General features: G+C 45.9%; 1 protein-coding gene across 2 annotated transcripts in view; it reads right to left on the reverse strand.

The window, feature by feature from the left end:
- lnx1 (ligand of numb-protein X 1) overlaps nucleotides 1-22,335 on the reverse strand; it is a 76,833-nt gene that overhangs the window by 43,352 nt on the left and 11,146 nt on the right. The window contains exons 1-2 of one of the 2 annotated variants that reach the window (XM_015971685.3): nucleotides 15,707-15,854; nucleotides 4,370-4,617 (exon numbers count right to left, since the gene is read on the reverse strand). In XM_015971685.3, the coding sequence (XP_015827171.3) occupies nucleotides 4,370-4,617; nucleotides 15,707-15,798 (340 nt within the window). In that variant the 5' untranslated portion in view covers nucleotides 15,799-15,854. Of the gene's footprint in view, nucleotides 1-4,369; nucleotides 4,618-15,706; nucleotides 15,855-22,335 lie in introns of those variants that run through there. The other variant, XM_015971684.3, reaches the window with a different exon arrangement.

Consider the following 22,335-nt stretch of genomic DNA (forward strand, 5'->3'; position numbering starts at 1 on the left):
CGCTCTCACTAGGGGTTGCATGACTTAATTTTTTTTAAAGTCGACAGTCAAGTAATGAAAATCGAGTCGACTTCGACTAGTCGTTGATGACGTCATACACCTGAAGCGGCACTGGGGGTGGGGGGGGGTGGGGGGGGGGGGGTTCGCTGGAGTTTTTGACAATTAAAATTGCGCCCACATTTTCAAAGTTAAACACATTTCTTTTAACAACGGTAGTTTCTGCTTCAGCCCTCTCCCCCCTCCCCCTGCGCAGCGGCCGCAAACTCACTGATGCGCCTGCAGCCTCTCGGAGTTCCTGCTGCTCTAAACATTAAAATAATTATTTCATTTTCTGTTCCTCACTTCTGATTACCTTCAATGGTGTCTGTTTGTTGCAACCAACAGGTACAAAAACTAACTTGTTTTTATTTGACTATTTTTCTGTCCTGCCTGTTTATTATCTTCCTGCATCTCCTCTCAATCCAAAAGAAAAACTGCTACCTGGGTTCATATATATTCACCTCATGAGTTACCTTTGAACTGCAGTTCTAAAAGACCTACCGACCACAAAAACAGCGGATTGCTGCTGCTCGCCGGCCGACTACAACGGGACCGTTTTTGCTGCGGAGTTCGTGCCGGAGCGGAGCGGAGATAGTGGAATCTTGGGGGTGCGTCAACGGAGGACAAAACAGGTGATGCGCCTCGCTCCGCAGCAGTGAAACTCATCAGGCACAAATAACAGACAGAAAACATGAAAGGAAATGAGCTGACATGAACGATCGCGTGTTAAATTTGTTTTTGAGATGGTGACACCTGATTTGGCGGTGCTCAGGATGCAGATGTCTAGAGCGCGTCAACGATCAGAGCTTTGCATGCGCAAGCTGGTTAAGATTAGGATGGGGGTGAGGGGAAGGTAAAATTGCAAGAGGGAAAAGGTCACAGTTTGGTTAAATGTCCGTTTTACCGCCGGTGTCAGTACCGACGCTCTGGCACAGGGAGTCGACTCCGCCTCGATCCCGACGCGCAGCGGCTCATCCCCTGCTGTCTTTTCCGAGGACTGCATCTTGTCACTATCACGTGACAGCGACTAGTCGATGACAGGCATAAAAAGTCACTACAGAGCCGTGAAGTCGACTAGTCGACTAGTTCATACAACCCCTAGCTCGCACTGGTGGTGGTGGTTGCAGAGGTCCCCACTGGCCACTAGGGTGTGCTGCGATCAAGCCTCGAGGGAAAAAGGTGTATTCAGGGACGTGCCTGAAGTCACGTACACGTGACTATCCCTGACTGTACATACCGCTGCCTCTCATTTGGATTGCTGCTGCTCAACCATCACACTGCTGTCTATCCATGCTACTGCTGTCTATCTATGCTACTGCTGTCTATCCATGCTACTGCTGTCTATCTATGCTACTGCTGTCTATCCATGCTACTGCTGTCTATCCATGCTACTGCTGTCTATCTATGCTACTGCTGTCTATCTATGCTACTGCTGTCTATCCATGCTACTGCTGTCTATCTATGCTACTGCTGTCTATCCATGCTACTGCTGTATATCCATGCTACTGCTGTCTATCCATGCTACTGCTGTCTATCCATGCTACTGCTGTCTATCTATGCTACTGCTGTCTATCCATGCTACTGCTGTCTATCTATGCTACTGCTGTCTATCCATGCTACTGCTGTCTATCTATGCTACTGCTGTCTATCCATGCTACTGCTGTCTATCCATGCTACTGCTGTCTATCTATGCTACTGCTGTCTATCCATGCTACTGCTGTCTATCTATGCTACTGCTGTCTATCCATGCTACTGCTGTCTATCTATGCTACTGCTGTCTATCTATGCTACTGCTGTCTATCTATGCTACTGCTGTCTATCCATGCTACTGCTGTCTATCCATGCTACTGCTGTCTATCTATGCTACTGCTGTCTATCCATGCTACTGCTGTCTATCTATGCTACTGCTGTCTATCCATGCTACTGCTGTCTATCTATGCTACTGCTGTCTATCCATGCTACTGCTGTCTATCCATGCTACTGCTGTCTATCTATGCTACTGCTGTCTATGCATGCTACTGCTGTCTATCCATGCTACTGCTGTCTATCTATGCTACTGCTGTCTATCTATGCTACTGCTGTCTATCCATGCTACTGCTGTCTATCCATGCTACTGCTGTCTATCTATGCTACTGCTGTCTATCCATGCTACTGCTGTCTATCTATGCTACTGCTGTCTATCTATACTACTGCTGTCTATCCATGCTACTGCTGTCTATCCATGCTACTGCTGTCTATCTATGCTACTGCTGTCTATCCATGCTACTGCTGTCTATCTATGCTACTGCTGTCTATCCACGCTACTGCTGTCTATCCATGCTACTGCTGTCTATCTATGCTACTGCTGTCTATCCATGCTACTGCTGTCTATCCATGCTACTGCTGTCTATCTATGCTACTGCTGTCTATCCATGCTACTGCTGTCTATCTATGCTACTGCTGTCTATCCATGCTACTGCTGTCTATCTATGCTACTGCTGTCTATCAATGCTACTGCTGTCTATCTATGCTACTGCTGTCTATCCATGCTACTGCTGTCTATCTATGCTACTGCTGTCTATCCATGCTACTGCTGTCTATCTATGCTACTGCTGTCTATCTATGCTACTGCTGTCTATCCATGCTACTGCTGTCTATCTATGCTACTGCTGTCTATCCATGCTACTGCTGTCTATCCATGCTACTGCTGTCTATCCACGCTACTGCTGTCTATCCATGCTACTGCTGTCTATCTATGCTACTGCTGTCTATCCATGCTACTGCTGTCTATCCACGCTACTGCTGTCTATCTATGCTACTGCTGTCTATCCACGTTACTGCTGTCTATCCATGCTACTGCTGTCTATCTATGCTACTGCTGTCTATCTATGCTACTGCTGTCTATCCACGCTACTGCTGTCTATCTATGCTACTGCTGTCTATCCATGCTACTGCTGTCTATCTATGCTACTGCTGTCTATCCACGCTACTGCTGTCTATCTATGCTACTGCTGTCTATCCATGCTACTGCTGTCTATCCATGCTACTGCTGTCTATCTATGCTACTGCTGTCTATCTATGCTACTGCTGTCTATCCATGCTACTGCTGTCTATCTATGCTACTGCTGTCTATCTATGCTACTGCTGTCTATCCATGCTACTGCTGTCTATCTATGCTACTGCTGTCTATCTATGCTACTGCTGTCTATCCATGCTACTGCTGTCTATCTATGCTACTGCTGTCTATCCATGCTACTGCTGTCTATCCATGCTACTGCTGTCTATCTATGCTACTGCTGTCTATCTATGCTACTGCTGTCTATCTATGCTACTGCTGTCTATCTATGCTACTGCTGTCTATCCATGCTACTGCTGTCTATCTATGCTACTGCTGTCTATCCATGCTACTGCTGTCTATCCATGCTACTGCTGTCTATCTATGCTACTGCTGTCTATCCATGCTACTGCTGTCTATCTATGCTACTGCTGTCTATCCATGCTACTGCTGTCTATCCATGCTACTGCTGTCTATCTATGCTACTGCTGTCTATCCATGCTACTGCTGTCTATCTATGCTACTGCTGTCTATCCACGCTACTGTTCGACTTGCATCTGTAAGTCTTCACCTGCTTGTTAAGCTAATGTAATGGTCACGTTGTCCGTATGCTCGCTAAGCCGCGCTGCATTTATTTACCTATTTTATCACATTGCTTAGCTTTGGCCTTCAGCCCATGCTGCTGCTTCACGGTGCCGTTAGCTTCTGCTCACTCCTTTGTATGTCGCCGCAGGGCTCCTTCATGCTTGTCATTAAAACCATTTGACATCGAAGAGTGCATTTCTTCAGTGGTGGTGGTGGGTGTTCAGCTGGCTGAGCCTAGAGTGCTGCAGCAGCGTCATTTGGTGCCCTGAGCACTTACTGTAGTTGAGGAGCAAAGAGGAACACTCATGACTGCCTCCTGGTATCACAGGTGGGAGTAAAAGAAGGAGCATTGTCGATCACGTCACTGAGTATGATCACACACTTGCACCAGCTATTTTTAACCTACCTCTCGTTAGAGCTCCTCTTTAGCGCACTGTGTGCCTGCCCTCTCACTGACTGCCTTTCTACGCGACTTTCTCTGCTTCTCTTCTTTTTCCACAAAGAGAAATTTTGTGGATTTGTTGGGAGAAAGGGTAGCCGAGCTAATTGGTTAATAGGATTCCTATCAAAGTCCATTAGGCAGAACAAAGACTGTATGTGGGGTAAACAGGCATCATGAGTGTGTTTACATTAAAACAAAGATTACTGGCGTCCACTTCAGAGTCTGTCGGAATATTCTTGTTCTGTGACTTTTCGCCCGCTCTCACTCACGCTTTTTGCTGCTGCTGCCAGCAGCCAGGCTGGTCATGCTGCCCGACTGACTGTTGTCCTCCATGCTGGGGTCAAAGGCCGGGTTGACCAGGCCGGGTTCATCTGACAGCAGAGCCACAGCGGCGGAGGTGGGGCCATCATTGGGCAGCGTGGCAACGGTGAGCTCTGATGTGCTGTCGGTGCACTCACCCTCCTGTGAGCGTCTCTTTCTGTCCGCTGAGAGCCCATAGTGGGAGGCTCCTTTACACCTGCACACATGCAAACCCAGCGACACACTCAGATTCAAGCAGACTGAGCTGATGACATCACGAGAATGATGATGCTGGAGTAATGAACTCAACGCCGAAGCAGTCAGAGTAAAACCAAACAGATCTGTGTTAACATTTAATGAAAGGGTCAAAATCTCCGCCTCCCCTCAGGTTTGGGTCTGCTGAGATGCTGCCGCACACAAACACTGCTCATCTGACCTTAACATTCAAACAGCAGCTCTCTTGGATACCACACAGTCTGGGCAACCGAACACTCATATTGTGGCAGAATATGTTTTAGCACTCGGTCAGAATTCAAGAAGAATCCCGGCAACATCCCACCGTAGAAGTGTTTTTACTCATATCTGAGGGAAATAAAGGCTCCTGCTCCTTGTGTGTCACATTTTTGACAACATCTATAATCACACGTAAGATGGGTTTTCTAATGAGAGTAAGCATCATTGACTGTTGTCTGAATAAAGAAGCAAGAAAACAGCCGCTGGGAAGGAGAGGGGGCGGGGAGCCGACGCTAGATCTGAATATAGAACAGAAATCATTTGATTGCTGTTTTTCTGTGAAAACAAATCTCCTTCCTGAGCTGTCAACAACAGCACAACCACCGTGCTTTTCCACAGACTGTCTCACATAATTTGTTACACACCATAAAAAGGTTTTCCACACTAACGGCATTAAACTGGGAATGCTTGTGAGTGAATCAAAGGCATCCCTGCAGAGCGTGGTGTTGTGCTGGTGGAGAAGTTTGCTCCATCTGTAAGCCATAAAAGCTTCATCAGACGCAGGAATAACACTGCCTCGTCTCTCCGGCTGTCTCTGTGGAGCCATCAGCACAAACATTAACTGAGTTTTAATGAGCTGGATCAGATCCAAGCTCTGCTTCACCAGTGGCTCACAGCAACACAGGAGGAGTGGTGACCATCCTCCCGCGCCGTCAGGTCGGAGAGAATCAGGTGAAACAAAAAGACAGGTTATGTGAGAGCTTGCCTTCGTTTCAAAGTGGCAAAAAGGAGCAAGAAAGAGCCATTTAAGTCCAGGCAGGTCCATCTCCCCTCTCTCAGGGCTCCGCAGCACCAGGAGCAGCATTTTGTCTCAATTACAGAGCTGTCTGTGTGAATCGTGCACTCCGTCTACACCTGACAATCACACTCCAGTCAGATCAAACCTTACACACTGATCTAATTCACCCACCGTGCACTGCACGTGTGCACCTGCTTCACTGTGAGTTCTTGTTCCACGAATTAAAAGCTACTCAAAAGCATTTATTCTGTGTTGATTTTCTGATTCCGTAGTTTTCGGTTCTATTTTACACACAAGAGTAGAGGAGCTCGTTTTCACCTTCCTCCTGACCGTTTTGGCTACTGCTGTCACCTTCGCCAGAGCATCGCCGATGTTGGTGGTGTCACTTTTAAATGGACACGGAGGGGACACCACCAACATCGCCCTGATAGCGTCCAGGAAATTAAAATGAGCTCTTCTACTCTGTGTATTAAAAAGAAGCGACCCAGCATGTCCGTGCAGCAGCACAGCGCCTACGAGGACAGATGGAGCAACGTTTCAATCAGCAGATGAGAAGGCAGCCATTCGCTTTTGCAAAGTCAGGAATGTTATTTGCGTCGCTCAGTGTTAGCTAGAAGGATTTACCTCGTACTGAAAGACTCCCGGCACTGCCCAGCGTAGCGTTGTTCATGACTAAATGTTGTCCCAGTGGTTGATCAATAGATTATCTTTGGCTCTGGTTGGAAAGTGTCCTTGTTGTTGAGAAAAACAACCCAGCTTGCAGGTTAATGAAAGAGCCAGAGAAGAAACAAGACTCTGACAGCAAGCCCAGATCTAACTTGTCCATGTATACCAGCATCCTTCTGGATTATATAAGAATAATTGAGTTTGGCATTTTGAACTAGTGACAACGTAGTAGTCAGTAGTCCTTTTTACAATGTTCATCCGGCCCGCTTTAGCACCTGTTCTTGAGCAGGGGCTTGCTTGGTGCAGTAGGGACTCTAAGGGGACATTATTAAAGAATTAAAGTTTTGTCTCAGAACAGAAACCATCAGAGCGGGACCAACAGAGGTCCTGAGACCACCTGTTGAGCATAAAGCCTACAGCTCTTCTTGAGGATATCGTGTCGTCCTAAATCTGCGAGTCTTCATCACCCGTTTCTAACAGCTTTAGGCCAAATCCCAGAACGCTCAATTGCACTATCCTGTCCAGGGGTGCGAGTGATTGGAGTGTCCTGATCCTCAACTGTGGAAGTTGACCACGCCCCTTTTGCAGAAGCAAAGTACAAATCAAGTCAAAGTCCACATGAATGCAGACTTTGGCAGAGGGCATAGTCCATTGCTGAGTGGGAATTTTGAGAAGGAGGAACAATGACTTTCTGAAAATGTATTTTCAAATGAAAGAAGTTTATTGTTAGACGATTACTGATATTTATTTATGCTCTGAATGAGATTTAATGTGGACATCAGTGAATGTAAATTTTGTCTGGCTGTTTGTTTGAAAGTTGTTAATAAAGGTCTTAGAACAAAAAGCAGCAGGGCAACAGGCATCATCGATGATGCAACACTCCCTGTCCTGATTCATCACCTATTTACACACTTGTGCACCACGCACTCGAAGCCTTACCCCGGGTTTCCACGGGAGCCGTCAGCAGCACGTTACTGCAGCAGCACGTCTTGCTAGCGTAAGCTGCTGCTTGGCCCTTCCCACGAGACGCGAAGCAGCATGGAGCAGCTGTCACCGACCGAGCACGGAGTCACACGAGTGACTTCGTCGGTAAACACAACAACAAGCAGGAGAAAACTACAACATGGTTTGTGTTTTATGTTCTGTCCGTTTTATAATCGCCAATACGGACCTGAAAAACAAAGGAGACCGCTAGCTAGGTGTTAACTTCTCACGGGGACGCACAGTTAGTAACTTTTTTTAAAAGTAAAGCAACCGGAAGGCAGTACGTTCTTTATTCTGAAAATCTCGGGAGCTTCTCTCCATTTCCGCGTCCGATTTCCTGTCTTTCCTTCCCCAAAAATGTCGAACTTGACCCGTTTCAGAGGCGTCGTGCGTAGAAAATAGAACCGGTGTCGGTACAGGATCTGCTCGGGTGCAAGATCGGCTCGGGGTCCGTCGACTGCCGATGACGTCTAAGTAGTTGATTGGCTGAACATGAACCTTACGGAATTACGTAATCACGTTACGTTGTTATCATGTTACGTTGGTCCAGGCAAATCTTTCTAATGGAAAGATGGACAACTTTTACAAAGAAATCCATCATTACCTCTTTGAAAATACGCTTGTAGCATAGAGCTGCATGTATATTAGGGCTGAACGATTAACTGCATGTGCAATTAAATTGCGATGTGACAAAAGGAGATTTTCTACTCTCAAAGGCTTCAATTTGGCAGCGAGTGGTTAGCGCAATGCTAATATACATGGAAAAACCCATAGGAATGCTAATGCTAATATCGCCGATTACATTATTACAAATTGTGATTTAGAAACGTGCCAAATGATTACATTTGGAGTCTTATAGAAAGTAAAAATACCATCAATCAAATTAGTACAGACAGGTATTTTAGTAAAGCCGGGAGATTTTCTAATCTCAAAGGCTGCAATTTGGCAGCGAGTGGTTAGCGCAATGCTAATATACATGGAAAAACCCATAGGAATGCTAATGCTAATATCGCCGATTACATTATTGCAAATAATGAATTACAAACGTGCCAAATGATTACATTTGGAGTCTAAAAGAAAGTAAAAATACCATCAATCAAATAAATACAGACAGGTTTTTTAGTAAAGCCAGAAAACTTTTAACTCCAGAGGTTTGGCTAGCAGCTACAGTCTATGACAAGACGTCAAAAACTCTAAACACAAAATACTTAAATAAACGGGACACACTTCTTTCCTGCAAATACAATTTCACAGGTGTTGCTAATACCTATGATTCTTCAAGGGATGTGCTCAAAGAGGAGTTCAACATTATGAATAAGATATAGTGTTTTATTTTACTAATACCATTATAAACACAAACTTACGTCTTAAGAAACGTTATTTTAATAACGAAAGTGCTAAATTCTTTCCAACAGTATAGAGGTGTAGTATATTTTGTCCGAGTCGGTTTGCCGTACTTTGACGTCATCGGCAGTCGAAGGACCCCGAGCCGATCTTGAACCCGAGCAGATTCTGTACCGACACCGGCGCGTAAAGGCCGCGACATGCTGCTCCTGAGACGCGGCCGACTCGCGCTGCTGACGGCTCCAGTGGAAAAAGTTCTGTTGACCACAGCGGTTCCTATCAGCAGCTATGAAGTGCTGCTGCAGTAACGTGCTGCTGACGGCTCCCGTGGAAAGCCGGGGTTACTGCGCACTTCCTCCAAGTGCACTTCACAGAAGTCTGTAGGGAGTTGCGGGGTTGGGCCTAAATGTGTCTGATGCTGAATGTTGTGGCCAGAGTGGAAGTAACCAACTCTGTTGAAGTACTTACACGTCACTATTCTGTTCATCCCGCTGTCTTTTCTCTCCCTTATGAGCAAACATGCTTTGGATAATGATGAACTTTTTATCTTCCTCTAAAATCTTTTGAATTCACCATTTTTAATCAGGGGGCTCACTAGCTCTGCTCCAGCCTTGACTCTGGCATCACACCGTCTCTCTAAACTCCAGGATGTGTGGATAAATAAAGACATTCGCTCATCCTCCTCTCCCCCTTCCTGTTTCCTCCTCTCTCTCCTGCATCCCAACAATTACCCATAATGCTTCCAGTGACACGGTGGTTTGCCGCCGAAGCACACAGACTCTCGTGTTCTTGTGATGCGATATAGACACCAGCTCACAACTCATCAGAGCCTGTGAGATGCTGCAATCCTCTTTAGGGGTGAGTGGATTATCCCTCCTAACCCAAATACCCTCCCCTCTTCCTAACTGCCATCGTGGTATTCAAATTACCCCCACAGAAGTGCCAATTCCAGGTCAGGCCTTGTGAAACAGAAATCAGGCGGTTGTTTGGACTCTGAAGCATAATTAATTCACGACTCTTGTTTCTTCTCTCTTCGCTCACTGCTTTGTGGCAAATAAAAGCCACAGTAGGCGTCTGTTCCTGATGCAGCGTTCACTCTTCAAAACATCCCAGCAACACCCCAAACACCGGAACACAAGAGAGGAGAAAGGTATCTCTGGTAACAGCAGGAGCCTGAAGGTAGCCTGCAGGTTTTTCTCTGTGTACAAACGGCTGTTCGAGGATCCATGTGAGGAGTTTAATCCAGGAGCACTAATGAATGTGGGGATACTCAGACACAGTTGGAGATTCAGCCAGCTATCAGTCAGTTTGGGGCTCAGAGACAAGTTCACATCTGCAGCTCCATTAACACCCCCTCCCCATACATTGTTCTGATCAACCACCTCAGGGCAGAAAACAACACAGCATTATTTTTTGGCTGATGTTATTAACCACATTTAGGCTGCCAACTAGCTGCAACGCCGTGGCGGCATCAGGGAGCCTTACGTCGGTAGGACCGTGGCGGTACTGCGGAACGATCGTGTTCTTTTTACAGAAGCTTACACAATGGCAGCATAAAGGGGTATGGGAGCCGTCTCTGCGCTGCCACAGACTTTCGTTCATCTTGGACATAACTTGCTTTAAAGTGTCATTCCTCCACGGTCCCTGTGTAGGTTCTGGTGATCTGAGCTCCTGGAGCTCTGCATCACTCCAGTTTATCATGGCAGCTGGTTCTGTTTACTTTCATTTTCAATACAGTTTCTGGCCGGAGTACGTGTTCATGACACCTCCCTCTGTCACGCCGAGCTGTAATATGCATTCACAGGTCTGGCGTTGCGACAATATTACTACTGATCTTGGCGGCACGAATGCTGCAAAATTCCTGCAACGCCATGCTGCCATGGCGGGTTCATGAGACACTGTGGTGGCAGTATTATGATGATTTACTGGCATGTTGTGCTTTCTGAAAAGGGCTACTAATAGTGAGAACGTCTATGTGCAAGCAAACTCTCAGTTCTCTTCTGATAGTTGTGAAAAAGCATCAGAGAATGACAATGTTTGAGAAACAGCCTTTAAAACATGAATCCTGTCCGGGCCCTGGCCTTGCAGAACAGCCAACCCTTCTGATTGGAGGGGAGAACATCACCAGCAGGAGATTTGTGATCGGGTCCAAACATATTTTAGAACACACTGGAAAATACAAAACAAGGTTCTGGTACAACACCGGTGTGTTTGATGCCAACCTCAGGTACCAGATTTCATGGATGTAATTGGGGGGGGGGGGGGGGTGTCCCTCCACTTTTTCCAAAGTCAAGTTTTGACCCCTGCACTTTTTACCATCCCATTATTACTTTATATTAAATTGACACTGGTTGAGTCCTAGGACCAAGCAGAAAACGACCGTTTGTGTTGAAGCCTGTTTCCCAGTAGAGCATACTGTAAAGACCCCCCCCCTTCCAAAGTGAAAATTATGTCCATGCTAGATTTGGGTATTGATCTGATGGGCAATGTGATGCACAGAGCAGAGCAAGCCACTGATACAAGGTAAGTTCAAATGTATTCCCAAAACCTGGCTGCTTATAACAGCTGTTTTAGAATCTGCTGCCGATAATAAAAGGTACATTTGCAGGAGCAATGAGACCGACGATCTGATCAGTGGGGATAAACTGTCTCTCTGCACTGTGATCCAATCAGCAAGACTCTGTTTTTTAAGAATACATCGTTCATACTTTAGATTTATTTTAAGTTAGGCAAATTTAGGGAAGTCCTGACAACAACAGGACCCTACCAACCACTCTGCTGGAACAGAGTGGTTGGTAGGGTTGACCAAATAGCCAAAACATTATCATTAATCATCAATGTTGGAGTAACAAACTAAAGTTAATTAGTTAATTAAAGTTTAACTTGATCATTTTCATATGAAGAAAATATTAGCAGAGATTCTTGGTTGCTTGACACACACACACACACACACACACACACACACGCACGCACACACGCACGCACGCACGCACACACACACACAGTGGTTATTAATGGAATTTGCACAAATAAAGGCTCAAATCAAACATCTTTCCTTAATTAGATCAGGGCATTAATTCTTCCCCTTCCACACACAGGCCAAACTTAAGTCTGCCTGGGAGGGAGGAGGCAGAATAATTGATGGACACACAGAACAAGAGAGGGAAACGTGACATAAAGACACAGTAATCCAGTTAATGGTGAACTAGAGGAGTGTTAATCAGAGGATGCACTCGTGGGTTTATAGGCTGGAAAAGGCAATTCTGCATCAAAAGAAGGAGGTCAGGCCAACATAGGAGAGGGTGGTCACTGATAGGGGAGGGAAATTTGTCTTGGGACACTAAATCGTTTATTTTTTAGTGGTTAAAATCCTTTGAAGACGAATGCACGCTGCAAACAAAAGATAAAGTGTGCAGCAGCAGCTTACTGTTGAGCTTTTAGGTGATGAGGGGGGTCTGGGCAGATTCAGCGTGCTCAGTGCTTCTAAACAGTCACAAGCGCAATGCATAAGCAGCCTCCCTGGTCGAGTCAGCCAGTTAAAAGCAGCCTGAACTCTGAGTCATGCTTTTCTGCCCAATCAATATGGACGATCATCAGTTGGGCCTTGACCCCATGATCGGGCTGGAGGAACATTTATGCAGCAGTTACGCGGTCAGTGTCTGGATTCTCCCTTCTTGTGTTGAGAACAAGAGAACGACCACAACCGATTTATGCTGCCTGAGCGGGGTCTCAGCTCACCGATGCACCGAGCTCACGTCCACCTCAGCAGTGGCTGCTTTCCAGTCCTGCAGTCTTATAGTAAGTGTTGATTTCTCTCGCTGAGGTGCCAGCTGCTCAAACAGTAATTTTCTGTCCGCCATGTGGTGCCGGATCACAGAGAATCTTTAAAAGTCTGCTGCCCTACATCGTTTTTGGCATCTTTTAGCCTACATGACGCAAAATGTGGCACAATAGCCCTTGGCGCTGTCCTGGTTTTATCATGTATAGCACTGGCCAGCCCTGGTACTCAGTAGGAGTCTGTTCACGTGAGAGATTAACTCCACTCGGCTCTGGCCTCTGCTGTCAGCTACACTCTGTTGGATGCCTGGCCGCTCACATGGAAGCCTTCCTAAAGATTAGCCCACTCCAGACAAGAGGCTGAGGGTGTTATTACACATGACGAGACTTTCAACCCATAAACAACAGCCAGACTCAGATCTAGCCAGAGTCAAAAGGTTAACTGACACCTATTTTCACAATCTGCAAATCCTCATCCACTGAGAAAGTAGGGCGCTTGATGTGAACGACTAAGCACACACATGACAGTACGCTGGGGTGCACAGACAAACGTACATACGGGTTTGGTAAAACGTTTTTCAGTCCCATTTTAAAGCCTCCCCTGCCTGCTGACACTAATACCGTTCACCTGGCGGTTTTCTGCTCCGCTGATGACACATTTGAGAGGAAGACTCTGCTAAAGTAAACACTCTGACCTGCTGCTCGCCTCTCATGAATAAATGCATACACATTTCTGCACAGCATTTGCAAATAAATCAGACCCACTTTGGTGGAATGCAGTTAGAAAAGTGTATTTCACCGTTTCTCGTGTCGTTTTCTTTGAGTTTCTGTTCACCGATCGTCTCTGATTCATGTTCTGTTTTGTATCAGAGTCTCCAGACGCTTGTTTGAATACCTTTCTCAGTGCAACCATATATGTAAACCCTAACCCATCAGGGATTCACTCAGCCAGCTTTATACTTACCAAGTAAGTGTTAAGGAACAGCAGGAAGAAGTCCTGATTTTTCATCTCAGCCACTTGATATAACGGGACAAGAGTTGGGGGTTAGTGTTTAGTCCAGACAGAAATGTAATTGGTGAAGCCTGCCCAACACCCGGAGCATCCATGAGGCCGAACGGGGCCCGGCGTGGTGCCCTGCCTCTGACGTTGGTCAGACCCGGTGTAAAAAACTGATTTGTATGGTTCAGATTCAATCAGTGTGTGGCGGCTGGGCAGCTAATCCTGTTAGGAAGCGTCCACGCTGAAGATGCCCGGAGAACGAGGAGTGCGTTTGGCTCGCAGTGATCAAACAGCCTCCAGATGAGGGCTGAAAGGACGGAAGCTAAGCTAATCACAGCGTTTAAGACATCTCAGCCCCCGCTCAGAAACGAACACAGATTAATCGTGCACGCTCAACGGCACCGCATCGTTACTCTTAAGGGAGACCACAAAGGCCAGGGGGAGATAAGTCCGGTGGTGTGTGTGTGTGTGTGTGTGTGTGTGTGTGTGTGTGTGTCGGTGAGAAATAGGGAGACACTCAGAAGGACGACAACAGTAAACCAATTATGTTCTTGTTTGTGTTTCTGTTGCCTGGTGCTGACAAAGTTACGCTGACAGGAACCAGATGAAGTGTTTCATCAGAGAAACATTTGTTCTCTCCGTCTGATGTTTGCTGCAACACCACACACACGTCTGCCAACCTGAGAACACACTCTGACGTGTTAGTAAGACGGATTTCCTCCACGCCAACATAAATAAACCATAGTAATCACGTTAATGTAAAGAGATCATCACAGAAAGAAAGAGTGGAGGGGGGACTGAGGGAGAGGCAGGAAGAGGTGGAGGCTGCTCCTGTCAACAACATGGATAAAGACAAATGGTGTGCCTCTGCTCTCTAGCCAGGCAGAAAAACACGGTGTCCACATTCATCCGCCTCTTGTTTCTCTCAGTCATGTCATAATCAGCAAAAACGTCCTCTGTGGCAGCGGAGCAGAAACGCCCCGAACACCAAAACCAGAGTCCCAAGCTGTGAACGCAACAGAAAGGTTCTGGTGATCTGAGACTCCACCGCCATCAGTGTGATGGGTGGCTGTGCCATGGCAGCCGCACGGCCACCTTCTACCCTCCTGTCTCCTCTCGTCTAGGACAGATACTCTCTCTACTCCTCTCATCCACCTTTCCTAACTCAGTTAATCCGCTTCCTTCTTCTTCGTTGTTCCTCTCCTCTGCAGTTTGGCATGCACTGCTGTCTGCAGCCTCACTCATTGTAAAGAGAGAATACAATGAAAATATGGGATTTGCAGGGTCCTGCACTGTTTTATTCAGTCTTGCAGCTTAACGGGACTTTTTCTACAGACTTGATGGAGAGGGAGAGAGCAGACCAGCTTCACATGGAGCTGCTGAATGTAGTCAACATTAACTCCCACACAATGAGGGCCTGCGGGCCAATACAGAGCTCAAAACACTGTCCAGAGGAGGAGTAGCCTAGCCAGCATGATGTATGGTGTCGATTAAAAGGGTCCTTTAAACATGCCATTAATTATTTACATGACCACTGTTGATGGGGATAAGATTAGGATCATTTTGTGAAGATTTGACTGCAGGAGGCAAGAAATTTTGATTTAAAAAGTATAAAAGTTAGATTATCTGACATTACAAACATAGTCTGCAGACACAAGTAAAAGATTTCTCTTTCAGATGTTTCCATCTTCCGCTGCTACACAGGTGGGTCAGAATGAAGGAAAAGAGTCAACCCTGAAGGAAAACAAAAGCTACGCTTCAGGAAGGATTGCATCATGTGTAGAGATTTGATGCAAAATGGTAAATGGTCTGTATTTGTATAGCGCCTTCTACACGGCGCTTCACAACACAATCAGTCATTCACCCATTCACACGCTGCAAACATCCATTTCACACACAGACACTGTTTAACGTTACGGTGCTGACACTTTACTCCAGTCAACACAGCACCCACATGCTGCTAAAGCGGAGTAAAAAAAGGGATGATGCCATGCTGCAGTGTTGCTCTGAAGAATCCTAACAGTCCTAGACAGCACAAAGCACTTCCTTCAGGCTCTGCTGCGCCCCAGAGCCACATTAACCAGTCAACTAACAGTCAGAAAGCCATCAACAACACACAGGACCCACCAAACGCTGCATGGGATGATTCAGATGTGAACATTGTACAGAAAAATTGTATTTATTTGCTGCATGGAGCAACAAACAGATGGCTGGTGAGAGTGGGGAGAACAACAGAATAACAGCTGTGATGGAGGATGCAGGAGGAGGCTGAGTGGTACTCACAGTTCAGAGTAGAGGATGTGCAGGTTGCCCAAATTGTCTGTGTAGTTGGCCGGGCTGAGCCAGGGCAGAACCAGCAGCAGCAGAGCCTTCATGGTCAACCCAACCCCCCTCCCTCCCTTTTCTGGTCGCCCTAAACTGTATCTGTCTCCCCCTTTTATCCCCCCCTCCTCCTCCTCCCCCTCCTCCGACCCTGGCTGTGCTGACCCCCCCACCCCTGTCTCCTCGCCTAGCCTCCTTCCACAGAAGAGGCCTCACACGTAGTTTAAACCTTCACCTCCTACCTTTTCAGTCTCCTTTTCAGCCTCTCCTCACTCTCCCTTCCTGTCCTCGTCCCCCTCTCCTTCTCCACTTCTTTCTGTCTGAGCGGGTTCCTTCCTTTGCCTTAGGCTGGCTGCCTGGTCATCTCAGCTGCAGGGCCAAATGGGCCAGTTGCCAGAGGTTGAAGACGGAGCGCAGCAGGAGGAAGAAGCAGCTGAAGCAGGTGCAGAGGAGAAGAAGTCCCGTTGTGGTACAGGAGGAAGAGGAGAAAGTGCAGGTAGAAGAGGAAGCTGGGGAACCGTGCAAAGGTGGCACATTTGGAACACAATTTGCGATGTGCAGCCCCTAATCTGCCCTGGCCACTGGCAAGTTGTAAGAGGATTTGAGCTCGTAGGCGCTGCGAGCGAGTGTGTGTGCGTGTGTGTTTGTGTATGTCAGAGAGAACAGCGCAGGCTGTGACTTATACTGCAGCAGCATCCACTGAAGGAGGAGGGGAGGTGGAGCAAACCAAACAGGAGATGGGGGGAAGGCACCTGGAGGGGCTCTGATTGGCTTAACTCTGTACACACACACACACACATTCATACATCCACACACACACTCACAAGCTCAGCATTCACCTCCACCTACAGGCACGTGCTCACGCATGCACGCATGCACAACAGCCTCTTTATGGAAGAGAGACAGGGTAGAGCATGAGCTGCCTCCCGGTCCCTCACCCCTGGCTTTAATAATGGACTGCTCCCGGTGCAGCAGATTGGTCTGATCGCTCAAACGAAGCTGCCTTCATGTGTGGAGAGAGAGAGAGAGAGAGAGAGAGAGAGAGAGAGAGAGAGAGAGAGAGAGAGAGAGAGAGAGAGTCTCTGCTGAGATGGATGCTTGGTTTTCTGAGTGATATGAATGTAAAAAAGGGAATATGAGGAAAGATTTGTCAGAGTTTTTCTCTCAGCCAGAGTTTATTCTCAATTCAGTCTGTTAACTAAAATAAGAAGGGTGGTACAGGTGGAACTAGATAAAATAGAATATCGTGCTAAAGTCCATTCATGTCAGTGATCCAGCTTAGACTGAGAGACCATCTAAAGGCTCAGGAACCCATTGCAGGTGTTCAGGACTCAACAGCTGATTGGTGTGTGACACTTTGAGACTAGAACAGGGGTCCTCAACTAAATTTGTTCAGGGGGATGGACTTTATCCCAGCAGACACCGTGAGGGCCAGATGGCCTTCTAAAACAAAGTTCAAGTATAATTGTGTCTTAATTTATTAATATTAAAAATAACTTCCATCTAAACTGTTTTGACTGTAGTTTTAGTTGAGTCTGGATAATGTAAATAATTATTGATATTTGGGACATAATTTTGCTGCTTAATTTAATAGTGCCCTAATTAGGGGATGTTGGGGCCCAACGGGTTTGGGGCTGGGTGGAAAGGTCTGGCGGACCAGATGTGGCCCGTGGGCCGGTCGAGGTTCATGGGCCTAGAAAATTGATCCTTTTCGCAATATTCTAATAATCTGAGATTTTGAATGTGGGGTTTTCACAAGCTGTAAGCCATAATTATCACAGTGATAACAAAAAAAAGCCTGAAATATCTGCCTTATATGTTAGTTTAACCCTTTAAACTGAATTACTGACTTAAGTGGACTTTTGCACAATGTTCTATGTTTTGGGACTTTCACCTGTACATTAAGTCAAAGGTAAAGTCGTTTATCATTACAACCACTGTGATCGGCTGTGATGAAATCTGGGAAACAACTTTGGGAAAAGTGAGTGCCGACAGAGAAAAGTGTTGAAAGCAGCATCTCATGAGACCTGATTTAAAATGACAGCGTTGGATTTTTTTTGTTTCTGTCTCTAATAAAGGACGTATGAAAGTAACTGACTTAAAAAGCTAAATCTCACCCATTTCCATACCGTCCTGAATTCTAAAACGTTTCCCGCACTACATGTTTTATTCACTCTCTATATTCACAAATCTCCTCTTTTCTGTTCGTTTTTTGCTGCTTTCGCCTCCTTTTGTGCCCTAGTTAACCGATCTCCTTCACGTCATCGTATTCCCTGGAGAAAGTCACTTAACTGAAGTAAATACATTGTCTGAATGAATACTTCATGGATGGAGATAGTGTAGTTACAGGCCAGCTGTGTGTGTGTGTGTGTGTGTGTGTTAAAGCATGCATGCATGCGTGCATACTAAGGCAGGAGTAGTCTTGTGGTATTTGAACACAGCAGCAGGGCCACAGGGCACGCAGGAAATGGAAAAGTAATTGGATTGTGACAGGAAGCAGTTTTGTGAACAGAAGGCAGTTTTGCCCCACAGGAGCTTTTTCATACGCTCACACATTAGGACGCATTCTCACAAAAACAGCATCCTAACATGCGTGTGTGAGTGTTTGTTTGTGTGCATATTTTTCTTTTCTAAGCCCCGTTCCCAGCAGCAGATCTTGTAACCAACTCGGAAATCAGGAAGTAATTTTTTTAGCTACAATGTAAATATTTAGATGTGGTTTAAACTCAGCTTCAGACAATAAAACAAAGGAACTAAAGGAAAAGTATTCATTCCTCCCTTTGTATAATGCTGAGATCTGGATTTACAAAAGGACCACCTGGCCTTCACAAGTGCATCACACAGGTGGGGACCTCAACTATCGCCTGGATTAAAGGCTACCTGACAACCAGACCACAGTTTGTGAGGCTGAAGAACTGCACATCAAACCAGGCCATCAGTAACATCGGAGCACCACAGGGTACTGTACTCTCACCTTTCCTTTTCACCCTGTACACCTCAGACTTCCAGTACAAGTCAGAGACCTGTCATCTACAGAAATACTCAGATGACTCTGCAGTTGTCGGGTGTATCAGAGATGGACAGGAAGCTGAGTACAGAGAGCTGGTGGAGTGCTTTGTGGCATGGTGTGGAAACAATCATCTGACCTTGAACGTGAACAAAACAAAGGAGATGATTTTAGACTTCAGAAGAAACAGGGTGGAGTCAAACACTGTTTCCATCATGGGAGAAGAAGTGGAGGTGGTTGAGGAATACAAATACCTTGGAGTTCACCTGGACAACAGACTGGACTGGAGAAAGAACAGCGAAGCCGTTTACAAGAAGGGACACAGCAGACTGCACTTCTTGAGGACGCTTAGGTCCTTCAATGTCTGTAGCAAGATGCTGCAGATCTTCTACAAGTCTGTTGTTGAGAGTGTAATCTCTTCAGCCATCGTCTGTTGGGGTAGCAGCATCAGAAGCAGGGACCTGAAAAGGCTCAACAGCCTAATAAAAAGGCCGGTTCTGTTCTGGGGACGACTGTGGAACCGCTGGAGGAGATGATGCAAAGAAGGATTCTCCAGAGAATCGAGAACATGATGGACAACCCTGAGCATAGAGCAACCCGCTCTACAACCTGAGCTACTGCTGCCCTTAAATTGCCGCAGCAGACAGGGTTTGAACCTGCAACCCTCCGGTGTGCACTCCGGTCGCCGTCGCTCCAACTGAGAGGACACAACACACACCCATGTGAACGGAAATAAAGTCAATAATCCATTTTGTTCTTTTTTTCTATGAATCCAGAAAGACGAATGTGTGGGAAGAACAAAGTTTCTTTTGATGTATGAATGTAATCCTCCAGGAGCGACTTGAGTCTTGTTCCTCAACACCTCTCAGCTCACGCAGAAACAACTTTTCTCTTTTACTTCAACTTGTTGTCCCTGCTGTCCAGATTTTGTTTGTGCAGAGTGCAAATTGTTCAAACCTGCTGAACTTCTACCACCAGCATACAATTAGCACTGATGGCTTTGTGAATCCGACACTGAGAAGCAGACAGTGGGAGGGGAAAAGCGTAGCTACTGAGCGGGCTGGTGGATTCACATGCGTTCATGAACGTTTACGCTTGCTGACAGATATGCCTCCAGACCAGCAAACAAGAGAATGTTTTCAGGAGGCTGAAGGTATCTTTGTTGTGTGCGTTGCTGACTTTATGCTGGATGATTTGTAAGTTTAGCATGTTTGTTTAGAATAAAAATTTTGTTTAGAAATAATAAGAAAAATCAGTTTAAATCCCAGTTTGAAGCATCATTGACAACACATCCCTTTATTTAAGCATTAAAAGAAATACAAGCCAATTCTGACAACGTGTGTAAAAAAACACTGGTTGCCTTGGATACATCAAAAACGAAGTCCCTGCATTCAGAGGTCAGTAAAGGTCATGAGTCGTTTTATTAGTATGATTTCCACCCTGACCAGATGGGAGTTTCAGCTCTTCCAGCGTTTGACTCACCGCCAGGTCTCAGGCAGAGAGGACGCAGTGAGTTACCATTAGTGCCCAGAAACACAGACAGACAGAAAAGTGATGTCATGCACGCAGACGGTGAACTTATCTCTGTTGTTTAGGCTGGATTTGTTACCATAATGCTCGCTTTGAGTGTCCATCATCGTCGGTGTAATACGCCAACAAATCTGAGCCGAGTTCTGTTTCAAACAAACTTGTTCAAATTCTGCAAGTTTTGGTTTATTAAAATGCTTAAAAACACTGAATGAATACAGCCTGACTCCTGTCGTTACCAATTAAACCCAAAAAACACATTTTATAGCTCAGTACTGCAGAGGTAACGGAACAATGGCTCTGTAATATCAAAGCTGATCTCTGTTCTGTTTTTTGGGCTAATTAAACCCTTTTGGTACAAGTTTGATGGTTTTGTTGACAGGATAAAAAATGTTTAGAAAACCAGACATTCGTACTAATCTTGTGTTTAAATCTGACATTTACTTGATGCCTTTCACCACTTGACTTCCCCGGCCAGGATACCGTAATAATTATTTACACTGATTGCCTCCTCCCGTCCAACATCAACCAGACGCTGCTTCAAAAGTGGTGTTATTCCAAGAATCAGAACCAGCATCGTGGGTTTGTTTCCAGCTCTACTGAAGGAATATTTTATGTGCAGCCACTTTCACTGAAGCATGATAGAAATGTTCACAGAAACCTTTTCACATCCTTGCACGTGGTGTGTTGGGTCATCTCTGCGGAGGCGGCCTCTCACCTCTGCAGATCATTCTCTCTAACTATTGGAGAGCAGCTGAGTCCTTCTGGGAGACGGCCTCAGAGATCCACACCTCATTACAACATTCACACTACACGAGAGTGAGAGGAGAAAAAATCCACCGAGAAAAAAGACAGAGCAGGAAGGACGGCGTGAAAGGAGAGGAGCGGTGAAGCGAATAAAAACGGGGGAAATATTCGTTTTAAGATTTCTGAATTAATGAAAAAATGTACATGCAAATGAAATGAAACCTCTCTGCTTCCTCTCTATGATGTTTGGTGAGATGCAATCATTATCCCAGCAGTGTTTGGGCCGGGGGGAGTGTTAATGAGCACTAATGCAAGCAGACCCACACTGAGAGAAACCAAAGTGCTCTGTTTTAATGATATGTAAGCAGATGAGTCGGGCCTGCACGAAGGAAGCTGCTGGGAGAAGGAGCTGTGGTCATTTGGGACTGGAGCTGCTGGCTAATGAGGATGACGGGCCAATGAAGGAGGGAAACTTTGAGCAGGTCGTGTGGATTTAGTTTTTTGGCAGGCAGCAATAACAGATGAAGGGACAGACAACTAAAAATAGGTGCTGTAGCGGAATGAAATGACCGTTTTCCACCTAAAAGTCATTTCCCCCTCTCCTCAGCAAGAACTAGTCTGCATGAGATATTGCCCCAAGGTCTCATGCATCTGCTCCTGAACTGTTTTCCTTTCCCGCCCAAGAGAAGAATGAAGACAAAGGACTCGTTCTTTTTAATAAAATCAAAGAACTCTATTTTTAATAAGCTAATCAAACAAAGTGTTGGTCAATAATAAAATGTGAACCAATCTGTGAAATGAAAATATTAATTACTTGATATTATAATCCTACAGAATATAAAAAGTAATATAACTTTAAATGTTTCCACTAGAGACGGATCACACGTAAAGTTAAGCCACATGACACATTGTTCATGCCAGATCTGACGGAGGCGTGGTTTTGGTGGTGTTTGGTAAATCTGTCATCTTTTCATTCGACCGTAAACCAAAACATCCGAAGTATAAAACTATGCCCACGTCATCTTAACGCCAGTTCAAAGCGTTCTAGAGAAGTTGTCGGAGTGGCCAATCCGTAACTTTCCTCTTCAGCCGAAAGAACCAACGACAAGCTGGATAAAACCAGATGCTGTTCCACCTGCTGCAACGGCTCCTTTCAGAATAAAAGCGGAACCATCGTGATCCCGTTTTGGGTCTCGCTAGATGCCAACAAACTGTCGTGACCCGGAAGTATCTCAAGACCGGTCTGGTCGGCAACCGCTGCTTTTCCTACCCGCTTCGGTTCCAGAGAGGGAACGCACACATCAGACAT

This window comes from Nothobranchius furzeri, chromosome 8, assembly GCF_043380555.1.
Source record: "Nothobranchius furzeri strain GRZ-AD chromosome 8, NfurGRZ-RIMD1, whole genome shotgun sequence".
NCBI lineage: Eukaryota > Metazoa > Chordata > Actinopteri > Cyprinodontiformes > Nothobranchiidae > Nothobranchius > Nothobranchius furzeri.